The sequence below is a fragment of the Ranitomeya variabilis genome, chromosome 7 (assembly GCF_051348905.1).
Source record: "Ranitomeya variabilis isolate aRanVar5 chromosome 7, aRanVar5.hap1, whole genome shotgun sequence".
In the NCBI taxonomy this organism is placed as follows: Eukaryota; Metazoa; Chordata; class Amphibia; order Anura; family Dendrobatidae; genus Ranitomeya; species Ranitomeya variabilis.
Genome location: NC_135238.1, coordinates 56474497 through 56490090, shown reverse-complemented (window position 1 = coordinate 56490090; position 15594 = coordinate 56474497). Strand labels below are relative to the sequence as shown.

At 41.1% G+C, this 15594-nt stretch overlaps 1 protein-coding gene across 1 annotated transcript in view; it reads right to left on the bottom strand.

Moving 5' to 3' along the window:
- Positions 1–15594, bottom strand: part of LOC143785981 (multidrug resistance-associated protein 1-like) — a 79825-nt gene that overhangs the window by 13010 nt on the left and 51221 nt on the right. The window contains exons 17-25 of the mRNA XM_077275143.1: positions 13646–13772; positions 9469–9645; positions 9102–9269; positions 7560–7743; positions 6992–7052; positions 6803–6896; positions 5266–5473; positions 2952–3262; positions 1229–1428 (exon numbers count right to left, since the gene is read on the bottom strand). Coding sequence (XP_077131258.1) covers positions 1229–1428; positions 2952–3262; positions 5266–5473; positions 6803–6896; positions 6992–7052; positions 7560–7743; positions 9102–9269; positions 9469–9645; positions 13646–13772 — 1530 coding nt within the window. The remainder of the gene's footprint in view (positions 1–1228; positions 1429–2951; positions 3263–5265; positions 5474–6802; positions 6897–6991; positions 7053–7559; positions 7744–9101; positions 9270–9468; positions 9646–13645; positions 13773–15594) is intronic.

The following is a 15594-nucleotide window of genomic DNA, read 5'->3' as shown; positions in this document are numbered from 1 at the left end:
CTTATAGAAATAAAGGGAAGGGATGTCTACTTTCTGAAACATTATTGGTTTGGGCACTTGTCATCTTGATAAGAATATGCCGCTTACTCCATGTGCCGGGCACATTGGTGAGCAATCTCGGAATTGTAGCAAAGCCAAAATACAGTACAAACAAAATGGAAATGAAAAGAACAAACTGCAAAGCGATTAAAAAGTTAGTGGGACTTAGTGATGGAAATGTGAAGACACGAGCTGGAAATGTCTACCAAAAAGAGGAATTCTCCTAAATCCAGTGACACGACCATGGACCACACGAATTCCATGCAAAATCTTCTAACCCGCACATCTCTACTGAGACTCTTCAAGCGCAGAATGGGTCTGACCAAAGTCATCCTTCTTGAGAACAGGTCAGAGTAGTATGTATTCCGAATCTGGGGAAGGAACAATAAGTTCTAGGAGCTGAAGATCGAAGATAGCTCTGAAGCACCCACCTCTGTAGAAAGAAAAATCTGGGGACCGACAAAAGGGGCTGTAGAGACTCAAAGGGACACTAAACCTCCAAAATTGATGCAAAAGGCACCACAAGGAACCCTTGCTGCAAGAAGGTAGTAAAATAAGACCACAAACGGGAAGAGCGCTCCTGGATAATAAAGAGGAGAGAAATTCTCCTCAAAAAGGGCCCCCAAAGAGCTCCTAGAGGGGAAATAGAAGTGAGACAGTGCATGGAAGTGGGGGGCACAGTAAAGATTTGGTCCTCGAAGAGGGGTGGTAGAAGTAAACGCCGCCTTCTGTCATGTTCGGACAAAGCTGGCACTACACTACGGCAGCAGCCTCAAGGGATGGAGGAACACAAGGAAGTACACTATTGAAGCAGTGCATGGTGTGTCCTCCCTGGGGTGAAGATTAAAGATGGAGGACATCCAATCCACCTAGTTAGAAAAAAAAGGACAAAAGAAAATAAAAAATTGCAAAAGACATGATACAGGTCCAGTCCGCCTCCAATGGATAATTGAACCTGAGCTGCTTAGTTTCTGAGGAGAGGTCTACCAGGTGGAGACAACAGTTTTTTCCCCTAGTGTCCAGCCTCCTAGCGGCAAGTGATATATCCACGGTCCTGTGTCCCATATTGCTATTAAAGAGAAATAATGGATATGCTGTACTGCTAATGTCTTCTCCTGAAAAGTAAAAGTGAGAGTAAGACACCTGACTGAAGCCCGTCTAACTAAAGTCTTCTTTTACAATTCAATACCTGTTAGCTACAAAGCTGGAGAAGTAGAAGCGCTGGTTGGTGTTCAGACGTAGATTGCTGTCTTGGATAAAACGTTTCTGCTCTTTGAAAGCTCGAATGACATTTACTCCTTGGAGTGTTTCATTGAAGTGAGTGTAGAGAGGCGATTTACTCACGGCATCCAGACGCTTCAGCTGCCGGGAAGTGGCAACATAAAATCTCTACAGAGAAGAAGAGGAGCTGCGTAAAAACTTTTGGCAAATAGTATGTTTGCAATACAAAAACATAATACGGAGTTCATAATGAAAAGTATAGTGCTTTTAATAAAAATCTGCCTTCAGTTTCAAGCTGGCCAAACTAGGAGGGGCATGATACATTTTATCTATTTATTCATTTTACTCACTTATGTAGCGCCATTAATTCCACAGCACTTTACAGACATTATCAGCGCTCTCCCCATTGGGGCTCACAATCTAGAATCTCTATCAGTATGTCTTTGGAGTGTGGAAGGAAACCTGAAAAACCCAGAGGAAACTCTCATAAACATGGGGAGAACATACAAACTCCTTGCAGATGTTGTCCTTGGTGGGATTTGAACCCAGATCCCCAGTGCTGCAAGGCTGCAGTGCTAACCACTGAGCCACTGTGCTAACCACTGAGCCTCCGTGCTGCCCTACATGACCTCTCATTGCCCAAAGGCATGTTTTAAGGCTCATTCTCCGGCTGAGCATGGAACACAATGCACGGACTGTCCGCGGCTCTCCCTCATATTTGTTTATGAGGCTGTAATGCTCGGGTCAGGAGAGCCGGGACCAGTCTGTGCATGAACCGATTTGTATGGATGGCTGAATAAGCCCTTACTCTGCATCACTGCAGCATTTTGGATTTTATCCTATGTCATGTGACAAGGCTCGCTAGATTGTTGATATTGACTTTTAGGATTACTATTTCCTATTGGTGCCACTAGAGTTTTAGCCCTCTTCCTCTCTGTTTTGCATATTTTTCAGAGGAGCATTGCGGCTTAAAAGTCTTCTAAACTTGGCATGTCATGCTTGACATGTCACTCTCCAGAACGAGAAATGTGACCCCTTGGATCCCAGTCAGACGCCTGTCACCCAGCCAAACCAGATCTCACACTTTGCACTGATGAGGCGCAGGAGCCCGAAACAGTGTATTCAAATTGAGATTTTGGTTTTGGCTTTTATCCTAAGTCATGTGACAAAGGCTCATTAGAGAGTTACTATTGACTATTGCTATTTCCTATAGGTGGCACTAAAGTTCATTGAGGCATAAAAGTCTCCTCGCATTGGCATGTCAGGATTGACAGGTCACTCTCCGCAAGAAGAAACGTTACCACTTGGATCCGGGTCAGGAAAAATAAAAAAGATTTAAAAAAGAAAGATAACGTAAAAAGTGTAAACTGTATAGAAAATAAGGTTCAAAGACTAAAGTTCCTAAAAAAGAGCAAATTACGACAGAAAACTGGACTAAAAGGCAATGATGAATCAGAGAAAAAAAAATCTATTGTGCCCTTGTCACTTAGTGTATTTAACAAAGACCCTGGATAATGTATAAGTAGTGTATAAATCGTTTGATCGCAATGCAGGTTTGAGAAGAGCATTACCGACTCTCGTGGTTATCACCAAGCAATGAATTAAAATGTCACATCTAGACCATAACGGGCAGTAAGAAAAAAGAAAAAAATGTATTACTGTAATCCCAACACAACCCACACGTTCCTTACTTGTAAGAAGAAGTAGAGTAAGCCTAATGGCACAAAGGCCACAGCAGCGAGAGGAGTCGCTATCGCAATGACCAGCAGTATTTCCAGGATAGTCAGGCTCATGATTATAAACATCATTAACATCTGCGGGATGATATTGTCTATAGTGTCCATCTCCTTAGCAAACCGATTAGTCAGGTTTCCACTGGGGGTTCGCTCAAAAAAGCTCAGGGGGCTCCGCAGGATGCTGTGCAGGAGATTGGAGTGAAGCTGGCGAGATACCGACACGCCACCAATAATTATAGTAGCCGATGCTATAAAAATACCTAAAGCTGTAAGAGATAAAATAATAAATCTGTGAAATCAGTTAATAATAAATCACTTTTTTTTTTTTTTTTTACAGTTTTGTAGGTCAAGAAAAGAAAAATCATGCGATGTCAGAAAAGCCAGCTGTACAATGGAAGGTTCCCAGCTAACAACTCACCAAGACAGAAACATCCTACACCCCCCTGAATGTGGCATATGGTGGGATTAGGTTTAAAGGGAGTTTGTCAGCCCAGAATGACTGGTAAAATGAAGGGTCAGTGTCGGACTGTATTGGCAAAGGCCCACCAGTAACATTGAGTCTTAGGGCCCACTGTTCAACTACATGCAAAAATATCCTGACCCCAGTACACGAATTTACTTTTGCTTCCATGTAATATTAACTTGGCTAGCTTGTGTAATGACTAATTAGATTATACCTTTTCCTGCAAATTGTGAATCAAGTGTAATAGCGCTACTTATTACTATTCCTTCAGAGGGGCCTACCGGAGCATTCTCCTGTTGTCCTGTGGGCCAGTCCGAGCCTGAGTGTAGTTCACATCTACTTGTTTTCCATGTATCTCCATCCTTCTCTGGCTGTATACAGCCAGAACTGCCAATCAAAATAGAGGGGGGCAGAGATAAAGGGAAAACAAGTAGGTGGGAGGGTGCACAAATGTTTGGTCACACCAAGGGTGCCCAGAGTGCCTCTACTTGGCTTAAACAGTTATGTTGGGCTAGCAGACTCCCTTTAAAATCAGTACTAAAATATCCTTGATTTGAAAGACATTGTGCCATAAAGTAAGGGAACCCACCTGGGCCCGGGGCCCTTATGTGACTCGTGATGCTATGTGGTGCGTACCTCAACTATTTGGTCCAGGTTGGCTTGTCTATGTCTGCAAGTTCTCACATAAATTTTACATAAAGAGAAGGGTAGGTAGCATGAGAGCAGGGATGGATAAGTACTAGTGGTGCACTGTGTGGCCATTATTGGTATCCCAATTATATTAGCAGAATGGGGCTTCTCTGATCCGTATGTCACACGGAAAGTAGGAGTGGAAGTGGAGACATGGTCATACAAAGTGCAGCTATCTTCTGTCACATTCGTGTCTGAACACTACCTCTGCCTTGGTCAGTAGGCTATGCTAACACTGCGGATGCACCTGGGAGTGTTTCAGTTATACTTTAGTATGGGACTTGTGGTCCCTTCAAGCAGTCAGATATTTAGTCCCCTAGCAGTCTGTCTCAAGCTGCCAGTTATAGATTTATCCTGACCCTGCACTATCTCTCTGCTATATTCTGTTACTGACCATGGACTGACTTGATCTTTTTCTGCCTGATGATTCTGCCTCTTACTCTGTCCTCCTGGTTTTGACCTTGGCTACTTTCTGACTTTGTGTCTGTCTTCTGTTTTGTCCTGTTACAGCCATATTTGGTTTTGACGAGGCTTAGACTAGCTTTCTCCACCGGCCAGCAGCCACTGTGTGGACATAACCCAAAGGGCTCTGCATAAGTCCAAATCCCTGTAGAGGGGTTAAAAGGCGGAAGGCTTGGTTCCCTAGGGACCTACTAAGCAGAGTAGCCTGTGCAAAGTTTGTTCATCAAAGCCCTATTAAGAGCTGCCAGGTGACCACAAACAGTGCTCCATCACATCTCCTTTGTAGTTTATGGGAAAAGTGCAATACTTCATTTTAGCAACTCACAAATTACATTGGCGAGAACCAAATGCATGGTCTCATTGTTTTTTAAAAGGAAATAGAGGAATAGGGATTTACCATTTTCTTATGGGTGTATATTTTTGATTGGTCATAAATGTCTAAGGTTATAATATTCCTTCAAAATGTATTGTGGCCCGTGATACAATCTGACCAAAAACGATTGTTCAGTCCTACTGTAAAGGGCCAATGTAATTTTTGAAAAACTTGAGAAAGGCATGTGAGAAGTTGTGATTGGGTGTCAGTCACTAGAATCACAGACAGCAGCATGTTGTTGAGAAAATATCTGGAAAAGGAGAGACTCTCATACAAAATACCTTGCACAATGCCTAAAATGCTGTATACAGCTAAGCGCATGCTGGTGTTCTGCTGGGTGCCATTCACAGGAGGGTCATCGGCCCATAAACCGATCCAGTAATTATGTCCCATAGCAGATAGTTGTTGGATGATGAAGAACACGGCACACATGAGCAGATACCACTTCCCCATGATCCGGCAGTACTCCAAATACACTGATAATTTCACCTGAGAATACAGAAGGGAAAATTGTAGTAGAGAATTGGAGAACACGAAGTTGTAACATATACCTAATGTTATAAATGGGTCTGACCAATTTGCAACTAATGAATGGCGACACATTTCATGACAGCTATATGACCCTGGCCATAATTATGCAACATGTTATACAGACAGTTATGCATTGCCATTTCGCAACATAATTTTTAGACATAATGGTAATACACAAGGGGTGTGCAATATTTATCTACCTTAATGTGAAAACAAACTTTTCTGAGAATTGAACGCACTACTTTTCAATGTAATCCCCCTTGACTTCAACAGACTTATTACACTTCGCCTTCAGTGGTCGGATGCCCTCAGAATAGAAGAAGCCTTCTTGCTGCTGCAAGAACCCTGTTACTGCCTTTTTGTCTGCAATATCAGGAAATTTCTTCAGGTTCCGAAATAGGCAGTAATTATTGGGAGCCACGTTTGGACTGTAGGGTGGATGATTAAAGGGGTAGTACAAAATTAAATTGTATTTTACTTTGTTAAATTGTATCTACCTGCGTTATTGTTTACTACATCCTTTATGATATTTCATTTGAGAATCCCAGTGCATGCAGGGATACTCAAACAAGTCGTCATCAGGGGACAGAGGCTGTGGTCACTGCTGAAGCCGCTGTCCCTTCCCTGAAACGACGCATCAGTAACGTCTGATTCAGGAGTGGGCTAGTCCCTGCTCTACTGATCATGTGTCAGAGATCAATTCTGACAGATGCTCAGTAAGACCTGGTCACTGTGCACTGTTCTTCTTAGTGCACAGTGACAATGCGCTCTCTTGCGGGCTCTGATGATAAGTGACAAGTTGGCAAGGGAGCGCACTGTCATTGCACATTATAAGGAACGAGTGAGCAAAGATCAATGCCGCTCGCCGCTAAGGGGTTTTAATAAAGCCAGAAAAAATAAGTTTCAAAGAAGACCCATTTTTAAACCTAGCCCATATTTAGTCAGATATGTGTGTCCTATATCATCAGTATCTGAGAAAGATAATTAAACAAATACAACAAATATGGCTTTTACTTTTTTTTCTAAACGGTCCAGCACAACAAAACAGGAAAATAGTAGTATTTATAAAAGTGAAAGAAACATGGCTTTCAAACTGTAGCCATCACTCCAGCTGCTGATTTACTAACTATAGGAGTAGTTTTATGTTTTTATTGGTAATGCTATTAAACCAGATTGGAGTCACTTTCGCTGTTTTGCATTGTTGTGAACAGCTCAAGTGGCTAATAAAAAAGTAAACAAGTTAATTATTACAAGGATAATGTTTAGTTTTGTATCCATGTGCATTACCCTTCCCGTGAGAGCAATATCAGCCTCTGTGAGCTTCCCTGCACCTGCTTCGCCCTCTGTGAGTTCCTCAGCCGCCTCTGGAGTCCATCCCTCCCTGCAAGTTTACAAAAAAGGATATCCCACTAATTACTTCTCCGTATTATGCACTAGAAGAAATAAACATACTCACAATAGTCATATACTGATTACCTTAAACCAACATCTGCCTTCCTGACTTCAGTGGCTTTTCCTTTACCGCCCAGCACTTTGCCTGCAGAGATCATTGACATTTTATGAGCACGGTGAAACTAGGATTCAAAAGGATAGGTCATAGGAGAAGGAAAAATCAGGCACACCCCGGGAAAGAATTACTAGGTAAACTACTGGAGCCAGACAAGCTAATATAGATCTGCACACACTATACACAGTATATGTATATATAAGATGGCAGGCAAAGATCCTGTTACTCTATGGCTTCCATGGTCATCGTGATGTCCCAATAGAAGATGATATAGTAGTATAACGATTTAGGAAAGGAACCTTCAATTGTAGGTCTGCGCTGTACTACTCCGAAAATATTGGATAATATATAGTATCAGTCCAAAAGACACTCAAAGTCCTCATCTTTATGTCCCCTAATAGTTGCAAATGACTGGACGACCACTGCCCTAAAATGAATTGGAAAGGGCAGCAAGGGGTATTGTGCCCCATATATCCTATTCCTGCCCAGCAGTCTCCCGCACTCATACTCATCTCTTTCTGGGCAGTAAAAGCTTACTTTCTATGTGCGACTCTTCCTGTTCACCAGTCAGGGCATACGTTTGGAGGAAATCTGCAAAATCACCATTCTTATCCAAAAGCTCAGAGTATGTGCCAACATCCGAGATCCTGCCGTCAGCCATTACTATAATATTGTCCACTTGTGGAAGGAAACTTACTCCATGAGTGACGAGAACACGAGTCTGGAATACAAATAATTTTCAGATCATTTGTACTCGTTAAACAAACTATTTGACAAGACCTCAAAAACTGAGCATTACTGGAATTCACGCGACGTTGCAGTTTCAGGGAAGACATACTTTGAAAAGCTGGCCGAGGACTATGGGGAGAAAATGGACTAGTCTGGTGTGTCCCACGGCCAGCTTCTCCCCATCCTGATCCAGACTCGTCCCTCCCATATGTGCACATAGTAGTGATCTGTCGATCAACTAGAGCGATGTGGAGAGAAGTGGGCCGGGTGTCTGAGTGGAATAGTCTCGTCTCTCTCTATAGTCCCCGGGTGGCTTTTCCAACTATGTTTTCCCAGAAAAGCCAGGCTCCAATTCATGCTACCCATGGTTCGGACAGCATGAATCTAGTGACAGGTTCCCTTTAAACCCTTTACTTGAAAGACCATTGTAATGCAATGGGACTTGAAACAGTCACCAAGATTAGAACAAAGGGAATAAAGCTTGGTATGACATTAAAGGGAATCCAATACAAAGACAAAAAAAAAACGTAATCTTCGATAAAATCTTGGAAGCTTTATCACACTTTCATTAAAATCAGGTCATAAATGTAATTAACATGTAATAAAGCTGCCAATATTTTATCAGAGACGCCGGCTTGGTGGATACCTACAACAGTGAGGTCTTCTAGTTTTATGACGTTAAAGGGGTATTGCATATTCACCGGATATGCCATAAATGTCTCACCCATCTCCAGATCAGGGGACCCTTAAACCTATTACAACCGGCACTTGCATGCAGCGGCAGGAAGGGTGCCCACACATTTGACCCTTTTCTCTGCTATGGGATTTCGAAGTACAGCAGAAGCAATTGACCCATACCGATAAGCAAAAGCCTCAACACTATCCAGGTACAGTGCCTTGAAAAACTATTCATACCTTGTGAACTTTTCACATTTTTTCACGTTATACCCACAAATTTAAATGTTTGTTGTTTTTTTTATTTAGATTTTATGTGATTTATCAACAAATATTTTTGAAGTATAAAAGAAATAAATGGTTTTCTAAAAAAAGAAATATACATTTGAAAATTGTGATGTGCATTTGTATTCAGACCCCTGATACCCCTAAAAAAAACATTTAATTACCAAGTTTGTGGGTGTAATGTGAAAAAAGTGTGGAAAAGTTCACGGACTATGAATACTTTTTCATTACACTGTATTACATTGGTCACCCATTTACTTGATTGCGAGTTTTTCTCCCCAAGCAAAACGGTGCGACCGGAGCTCCCCATCATCATCTGGTCTGCAAAGGAACAATGTTGTACAACCCCCTTAATATCGAATGTACATGGAATTTTTAGATTGATCTTACTTTTCCTTTAAGCAAACCACTAGGTCCAATGACATGCTCAAACAAATGCTGTCCTACATGGGCATCGACTGCAGACAGAGGATCATCCAGCAAATAGACGTCACAGTTCCGGTATACGGCTCTGGCAATGCTTATCCGTTGCTTCTGTCCTCCAGACAAGTTTATGCCCTTTTAAAAAGGTAATAAAACTCACATAAAACTCATTTGGACCACATGATATGTAACAGCCATATAATACGCTGAATAGCAGCAAACTATAAAACAATGTAAAATGCAAGGTAGTAATAAAGTACAAAGAAGTAAGGATAATAAAGGAAATTGTGTTCGTACTCTCCATGAGAATTCAATGTCCCTAAGACTTACTCACTTTTTCGCCAATTTCTGTGTTCTCTCCTCCAGAAAGAATTTTTAGGTCAGGTAGAAGAGCACAAGCCTGAATAACATTGTCATACCAATCTTTATCCAATGGTCTTCCAAAAAGCACATTCTCTTTAAAAGTGGCATTTGGGATCCATGTTTGTTGTGGAACATAGGCTATGGAACCCTAAAAAAAAGGGGCAAAAACACAGCGGCTATTTGTTATTGTACTTGTGCCATTTTTTTCGGGTGAATTTAACTTTTTTTTTTTTTTACATATAGTGCATGTACTTAGTATATGTATGTATTTTACTACAACCTTACCAATAAGATAGAGAAGCTATGGGGTGCTATGATGTCGATACCTATTGATAAACTTGCAGGGTTTGGTAATCCTCCTATTGTTTTTAGTTTCTTTGTATGTTATTATTTGTTTTATTTGTGTAATACATATAACAATAAAGTAATATTCTTCTTTTAGTGTCCGGCCTCCGTCACCCAACATCTGGCACAAGAGCCGTCATTTCCCGGTGCAATGCCCAGTAAGGTCCTGACAAAGAAGACTGAGTGTCTGGAACGTTCTGCATGGTTTGCATATCACGCCAGACACTGACCGTCTTATTCACTAGGATGACTGGCATGAGAACATACAGCAGGTGTAGAGAAGACGGTCAGTGTCTGATAATCTGAAAACTATGCAAAACCTTGTAAGGATGGTGGACTGTGCTGCAGTGTTCCTACCCCTGAAGACACCAATCGCGTGACATGTATTGTAACGTGTATTATGTCCCGCGTCTTTGTAAGTATTGTGTCATTGTGAACTGTGTTATAACATGTAATGTAAGATAAGGAATGTACAGTGTAGGATGTGATAATGTAAGGTATTATAGTGTAGGACATAGTGTTTAAGATAGGTAGTATAGGGTTAGATAGTTGTAGTTTAGGTAAAGACATTAGAGAAAGATAGAGTTAATGTTTGTGACTTGCCCATGGTGGAAGGTGCTTAATGATAGGGAAAGTGACTGCTTCCTGTAGTTAGTTAGTTCGAGTTTGGAGTGTCAAGTGATCAGGGTTGGCAAAAGGGGTGATAAATAGAAAAGGAGACTTAAGGCCAGGGATAGCAAGATCCTAGGGAGGAAGTGACTGACTAGTCAGAGTGGCCTTCTGAAGAAGGGTCCGTGGATAGGACAGAGTCACTAACCCCCAAGCTTGCAACACTGAAGGTAACGGACCTTAACAGGACTAAGATTGTAGGACTATTGGGGGTCCCAAGAGGTAGATCCAGTGTGCCAGTAGTGGAAAAAATAGGTTGCCTATTAGGCCACCATTAATCCTATGTCACATCCCCTGATGACGCAGCTAGCATAGTGAAACATGTTGGGGGGACGCTGGTACTAACATTTCTTGTCCTATTCTGCCAATATATATTAGCATCCCGGGAGCTATACACTTTATAAATATAAATTAGCAGGAATACTGAATAAAATAACTGCAGACGTTTGAGACAGATTAGCGACAAAACTTTTTATACCCTTTGTATATTCTTCATTTTAATTAATAGAAGTTAAATTTTATGGTCTTCTAGTGAGGGTTTATCTGGGGTTCTCCCCAATTTGGAAATTATATATTAAACTCTGTAGCAACAACTGGCACAGGGTAGAGGAATTGGTGTAGGGGTTGGAAAGGAATATGATCCTGGCTGCTGCATTCAGGATGGATTGCAGAGGGGAGAGTTTGGTGAGAGGGAGATCAATTAGTAGAGAGTTACAATAGTCCAGAAAAGAATGAAGAAGAGCAACAGTGAGAGTTTTTTTTCAGAGTCGAAGGTAAGAAAAGGTTGGAATCTAGAAATGTTTTTGAGGTGTAGGTGGCATGAGTGGGTGAGTGATCAGATGTGGGGGGTGAAGGAAAGATCTGAGTGAAATATGACCTCAAGACAGCGGCCATGTTGCTGGGGAGTAATGGTGGAACCACACATGGCAATACTGAGCACAGGTAGGTCAGTGGAGGGAGGAAACACAAGGAGTTCAGTTTTTGACAGATTCAGTTTTAGATAGAGGGAGGACATGATGTTTAGAGACAGCGGACAGACAATCACTGGTGTTTTATAGTAATGCAGGGGTGATGTCAGGAGACAATGTGTAGAATAGGGAGTCCCCACCATCTACTGATGGTTTGTCCAATAGGGGCAGTATAAAAGGAGAAGAGAAGGTGACCTAGGACTGATCCATGAGGAACCCCAACAGTAAGGGGAAGAGGAGAGGAAGAGTCGCCCCACTCAAAATAAAAAAAAAAATAAAAAAAATCAAACCTACACATATTTGGTATCGCAGCATTCAGAATTGCCCGATCTACCAATATAAAAAAAAGAATTGACCTGATCACTAAACGGCGTAGCGAACAAAAAATGAAAAACGCCATTATTACGGTTTTTTTGGTTGCAACGACATTGCATTAAAATGCAATAACGGGCGATCAAAAGAACGTATCTGTACCGAAATGGTATCACTAAAAACATCAGCTCGGCGCGCAAAAAATAAGCCCTCACCCGACCCCAGATCATGAAAAATGGAAACGCTACGGGTATCAGAAAATTGCGCATTTTTTTTTTTTTTTACCACTTGGATTAAAAAGAACCTAGACATGTTAGGTGTCTATGAACTCGTAATGACCTGGAGAATCACAATGGCAGGTCAGTTTTAGCATTTAGTGAAGTTAGCAAAAAAAGCCAAACAAAAAAACAAGTGTGGAATTGCACTTTTTTGCAATTTCACCGCACTTGGAATTTTTTTCCCGTTTTCTAGTACACGACATGGTAAAACCAATGGTGTCATTCAAAAGTACAAAAAATAAGCCCTCCCATGGCCATATTGATGGAAAATTAAAAAAGCTATGGCTCAGGGAAGGAGGGGAGCGAAAAACGAAAACGCAAAACCAAAAAAAGCTCCGGGGGTTAAGGGGTTAAGTAAGTGCTGACAGCCGGGGAAAGGGTCTGGAGGAGATGTGAGGGAATAGGGTCATTGGTGCAGGGAGCAGGGTTAGAGAATGCAAGGAGCCTTATCACTTCTTCATCCGTGACTGGTTAAAAGACAAAGTGAGCTAGATGCAGTGCAGTGGGAGGAGAATGCATTACATTAGGGGATTGGGAGAACATTTCCCGTCAGATATGGTCAATGTTTTCTTTGAAATAATTGGCCAGATCATCAATGCGGAGGTTGGTGATTGGGGCCTGCACTCTCGGATTGAGGAGGGAGTGAGAAGTGTCAACGAGACGTTTAGGATTGTTGAATAGTGGGGAGATGAGGGTGTTTGAAGAGGTGCAGGGCAGAGTTGTATATTTTTAAGCATAAACTTATGATGGATGAAATGTTCGGCCAGATTGGATTTTCTCCACAGAAGTTCAGCACACCTGGAGCACCGCTAGGTAAAACGTGTTACCAGGCTGTGCCATTGTTGTCGCCATCTGTGCCAAGTTGTACTAAATGTAGGAGGTGCAGCTTCATACAAAATAAATGTAAAAAAAAAAAAAGGGTTGTAACTTTTTTAAAGGGAATCTGTCACCAGGTTTTTGCCTGGTTAGTTACAGTAATTAATCTGGAAGCAGCATAATGAAGAAACAGAGAGAGTGATTACAGCGATGTGTCACTTACTGGGCTGCTTGCTGTAGTTTTGATAATTTCCTGCTAATTAAAGTGATTTTATCACTAGAGGACTAGTAAAGCTGCTTTAATGAAGTCCATCATACTGATGAGCTGTGTATAACCCCACCCCCACCACTGATTGGCAGTTTTATGCCTATGCACAGTGTACAGAGAAAGAGTCCAATCAGTGGCGTGGGCGGGTTTTACAGAGTTCAGTATTCAGAGAACTTCTACATCTGCAGCAGAGAAAACGGTTTTATCAAAACTACAGCAAGAAGCCCAGTAAGTGACACATCAGATGAGGTAGCAAAAAGCTGTGCAGAGATTCCCTTTAAGGCCCTACTATGTCCTTGTATTGATTCTAGTATCATACAAGGTAACTATTAATATCAAAAAAGAAAACCACTTTTTGAGATTAAAAGGAAAGATAATTAATAGTAAAAAGAAAATCCACACTGAGATCCGGTTCTGACACATTCATTGGAACTTCCTATGTGTGTATTGTTTCCTTACTTAGTTTTAGTAGAGAAGACAACATCTTTATACCTTTAGAGCGACTTTTCCAAGAACGGTCTCCATTTCTCCAAGTAGTGCTGAAAGAAGGGAGGATTTTCCACAGCCGACATGGCCAACAACAGCCACCAAGGAGCCTTTCTCAATTGACAAATTAATGCTGCAACACAGAACAGCTCATAAAAAAAAGTTACATCCACAGTCTAGTAAGCTTAAAAAAATCTATGTCCATGTTTTCCCCAAAATTGCTTAAATCCTAAGGAATGAAGGTATCAGCAGTACTAGGATACATTACTATTCAATGTTGCTCTCTCTATATCATATCTTTACCCACCCCATTATTATACCCTGGATTCCCCCCATCTTAATGTATTACTAATTAAATTTTTCATTTTAGGGTACGTTCACACAGGACTTTTTTGCTGCTTTTTTTTGCTGCTTTTTTTTATGCTAATTTAGGTGCGTTTTTTTGGTGCGTTTTTGGTGCGTTTTTTGGGTACGTTCACACAGGACTTTTTTGCTGCAGATTTTTGCTGCAGATTTTTGCTGCTTTTTTTATGCCAATTTTCAGCTGCCAGGACACCTCACAATGGCTCTTCACACCTTACTACCAGGAACTCCCTCACAATAGATCACAATCAGGACACCTCACAATGGCTCTTCACACCTCACAATGGCTCTTCACACCTCACAATGGCTCACAATGGCTCTTCACACCTCACTAACCACACCCCTAAGCTCTTGGCTGTGAGATCCCTTCCTGCTGGCCATGATTTTCTGCACAAAAAACACAGCAAATAATGCTACATGCGTTTTTTCAGCGTTTTTGCAGCGTTTTTTTCATCACCCATTCAAGTCAATGGGTGAAAAAACGCTGCAAAAACGCAGCAAAAACGCTGAAAGAAGTGACATGCCCTATGTCCAAAAAAAGCAGCAAAGCAGAAAAAACTGATCAAACAAAAAACCAACGTGTGTGCATGAGATTTCTGAAATCTCATAGGCTTTACTGGTACTGTAAAAAGCAGCTGAAAATTAGCATAAAAAAAAGCAGCAAAAAAGTCCTGTGTGAACGTACCCCTAGATTGGACAAAAAAAACAAAAAAAACAATCAGTTACATTCTTCTACTCTATCACTAATAAGGCAATGTATATTAACAGTATAGAAACATGCTCCCCTTGTGGCCAAAATAATATACTTTTCCTGAATGGCCCATCCAGGCTTCCATAGCTGGGTCCACAATCTACATCCTCTATCAGTATGGCTTTTTTTTTTTAATGTAGGAGGAAACCCACGCAGAACATATATACTCCTTGCAGATCTTGTCCTTTTTGAGATTTGAACCCAGGAACCCAGCGCTGCTAACAACTGAGCCACCGTGTTAACAAGGAATGAACTCCAGGGTTGTCTACAAATGTGAAAATATTTTATCTTTTTCAAATTAACCCCAAAACAAACTAGGGAAGACACACAGCTAAGATACATTACTATGTATGGAGATATACTAAGATCCACACCGTGTATCAAACAGTATTCATTCATTTATTCATTCATCATTGTATTTATCATGTTTTCTTTATATTTAATTTACACCAACAATAAAAAGTCATGAAATTATGGAAATCAAAGGAAGGATAGACATGTTGCCGATATGGAAATTATGAAAAAATTGAAAACATTTTCAAGACATCGTGATTTATTCAATATCGAGTATGAGCACCATGTGAGGAGATACTCGCGTTAACATGCCAGGCTATCAATGATTGTTCGAGAAATGAATGTGCTGTCACATTGAATGCACTTGGACAAATCATCAAGATCCGCTGCTGGCAGCAGATCTTGTCCTTTTTGAGATTTGAACCCAGGAACCCAGCGCTGCTAACAACTGAGCCACCGTGTTAACAAGGAATGAACTCCAGGGTTGTCTACAAATGTGAAAATATTTTATCTTTTTCAAATTAACCCCAAAACAAACTAGGGAAGA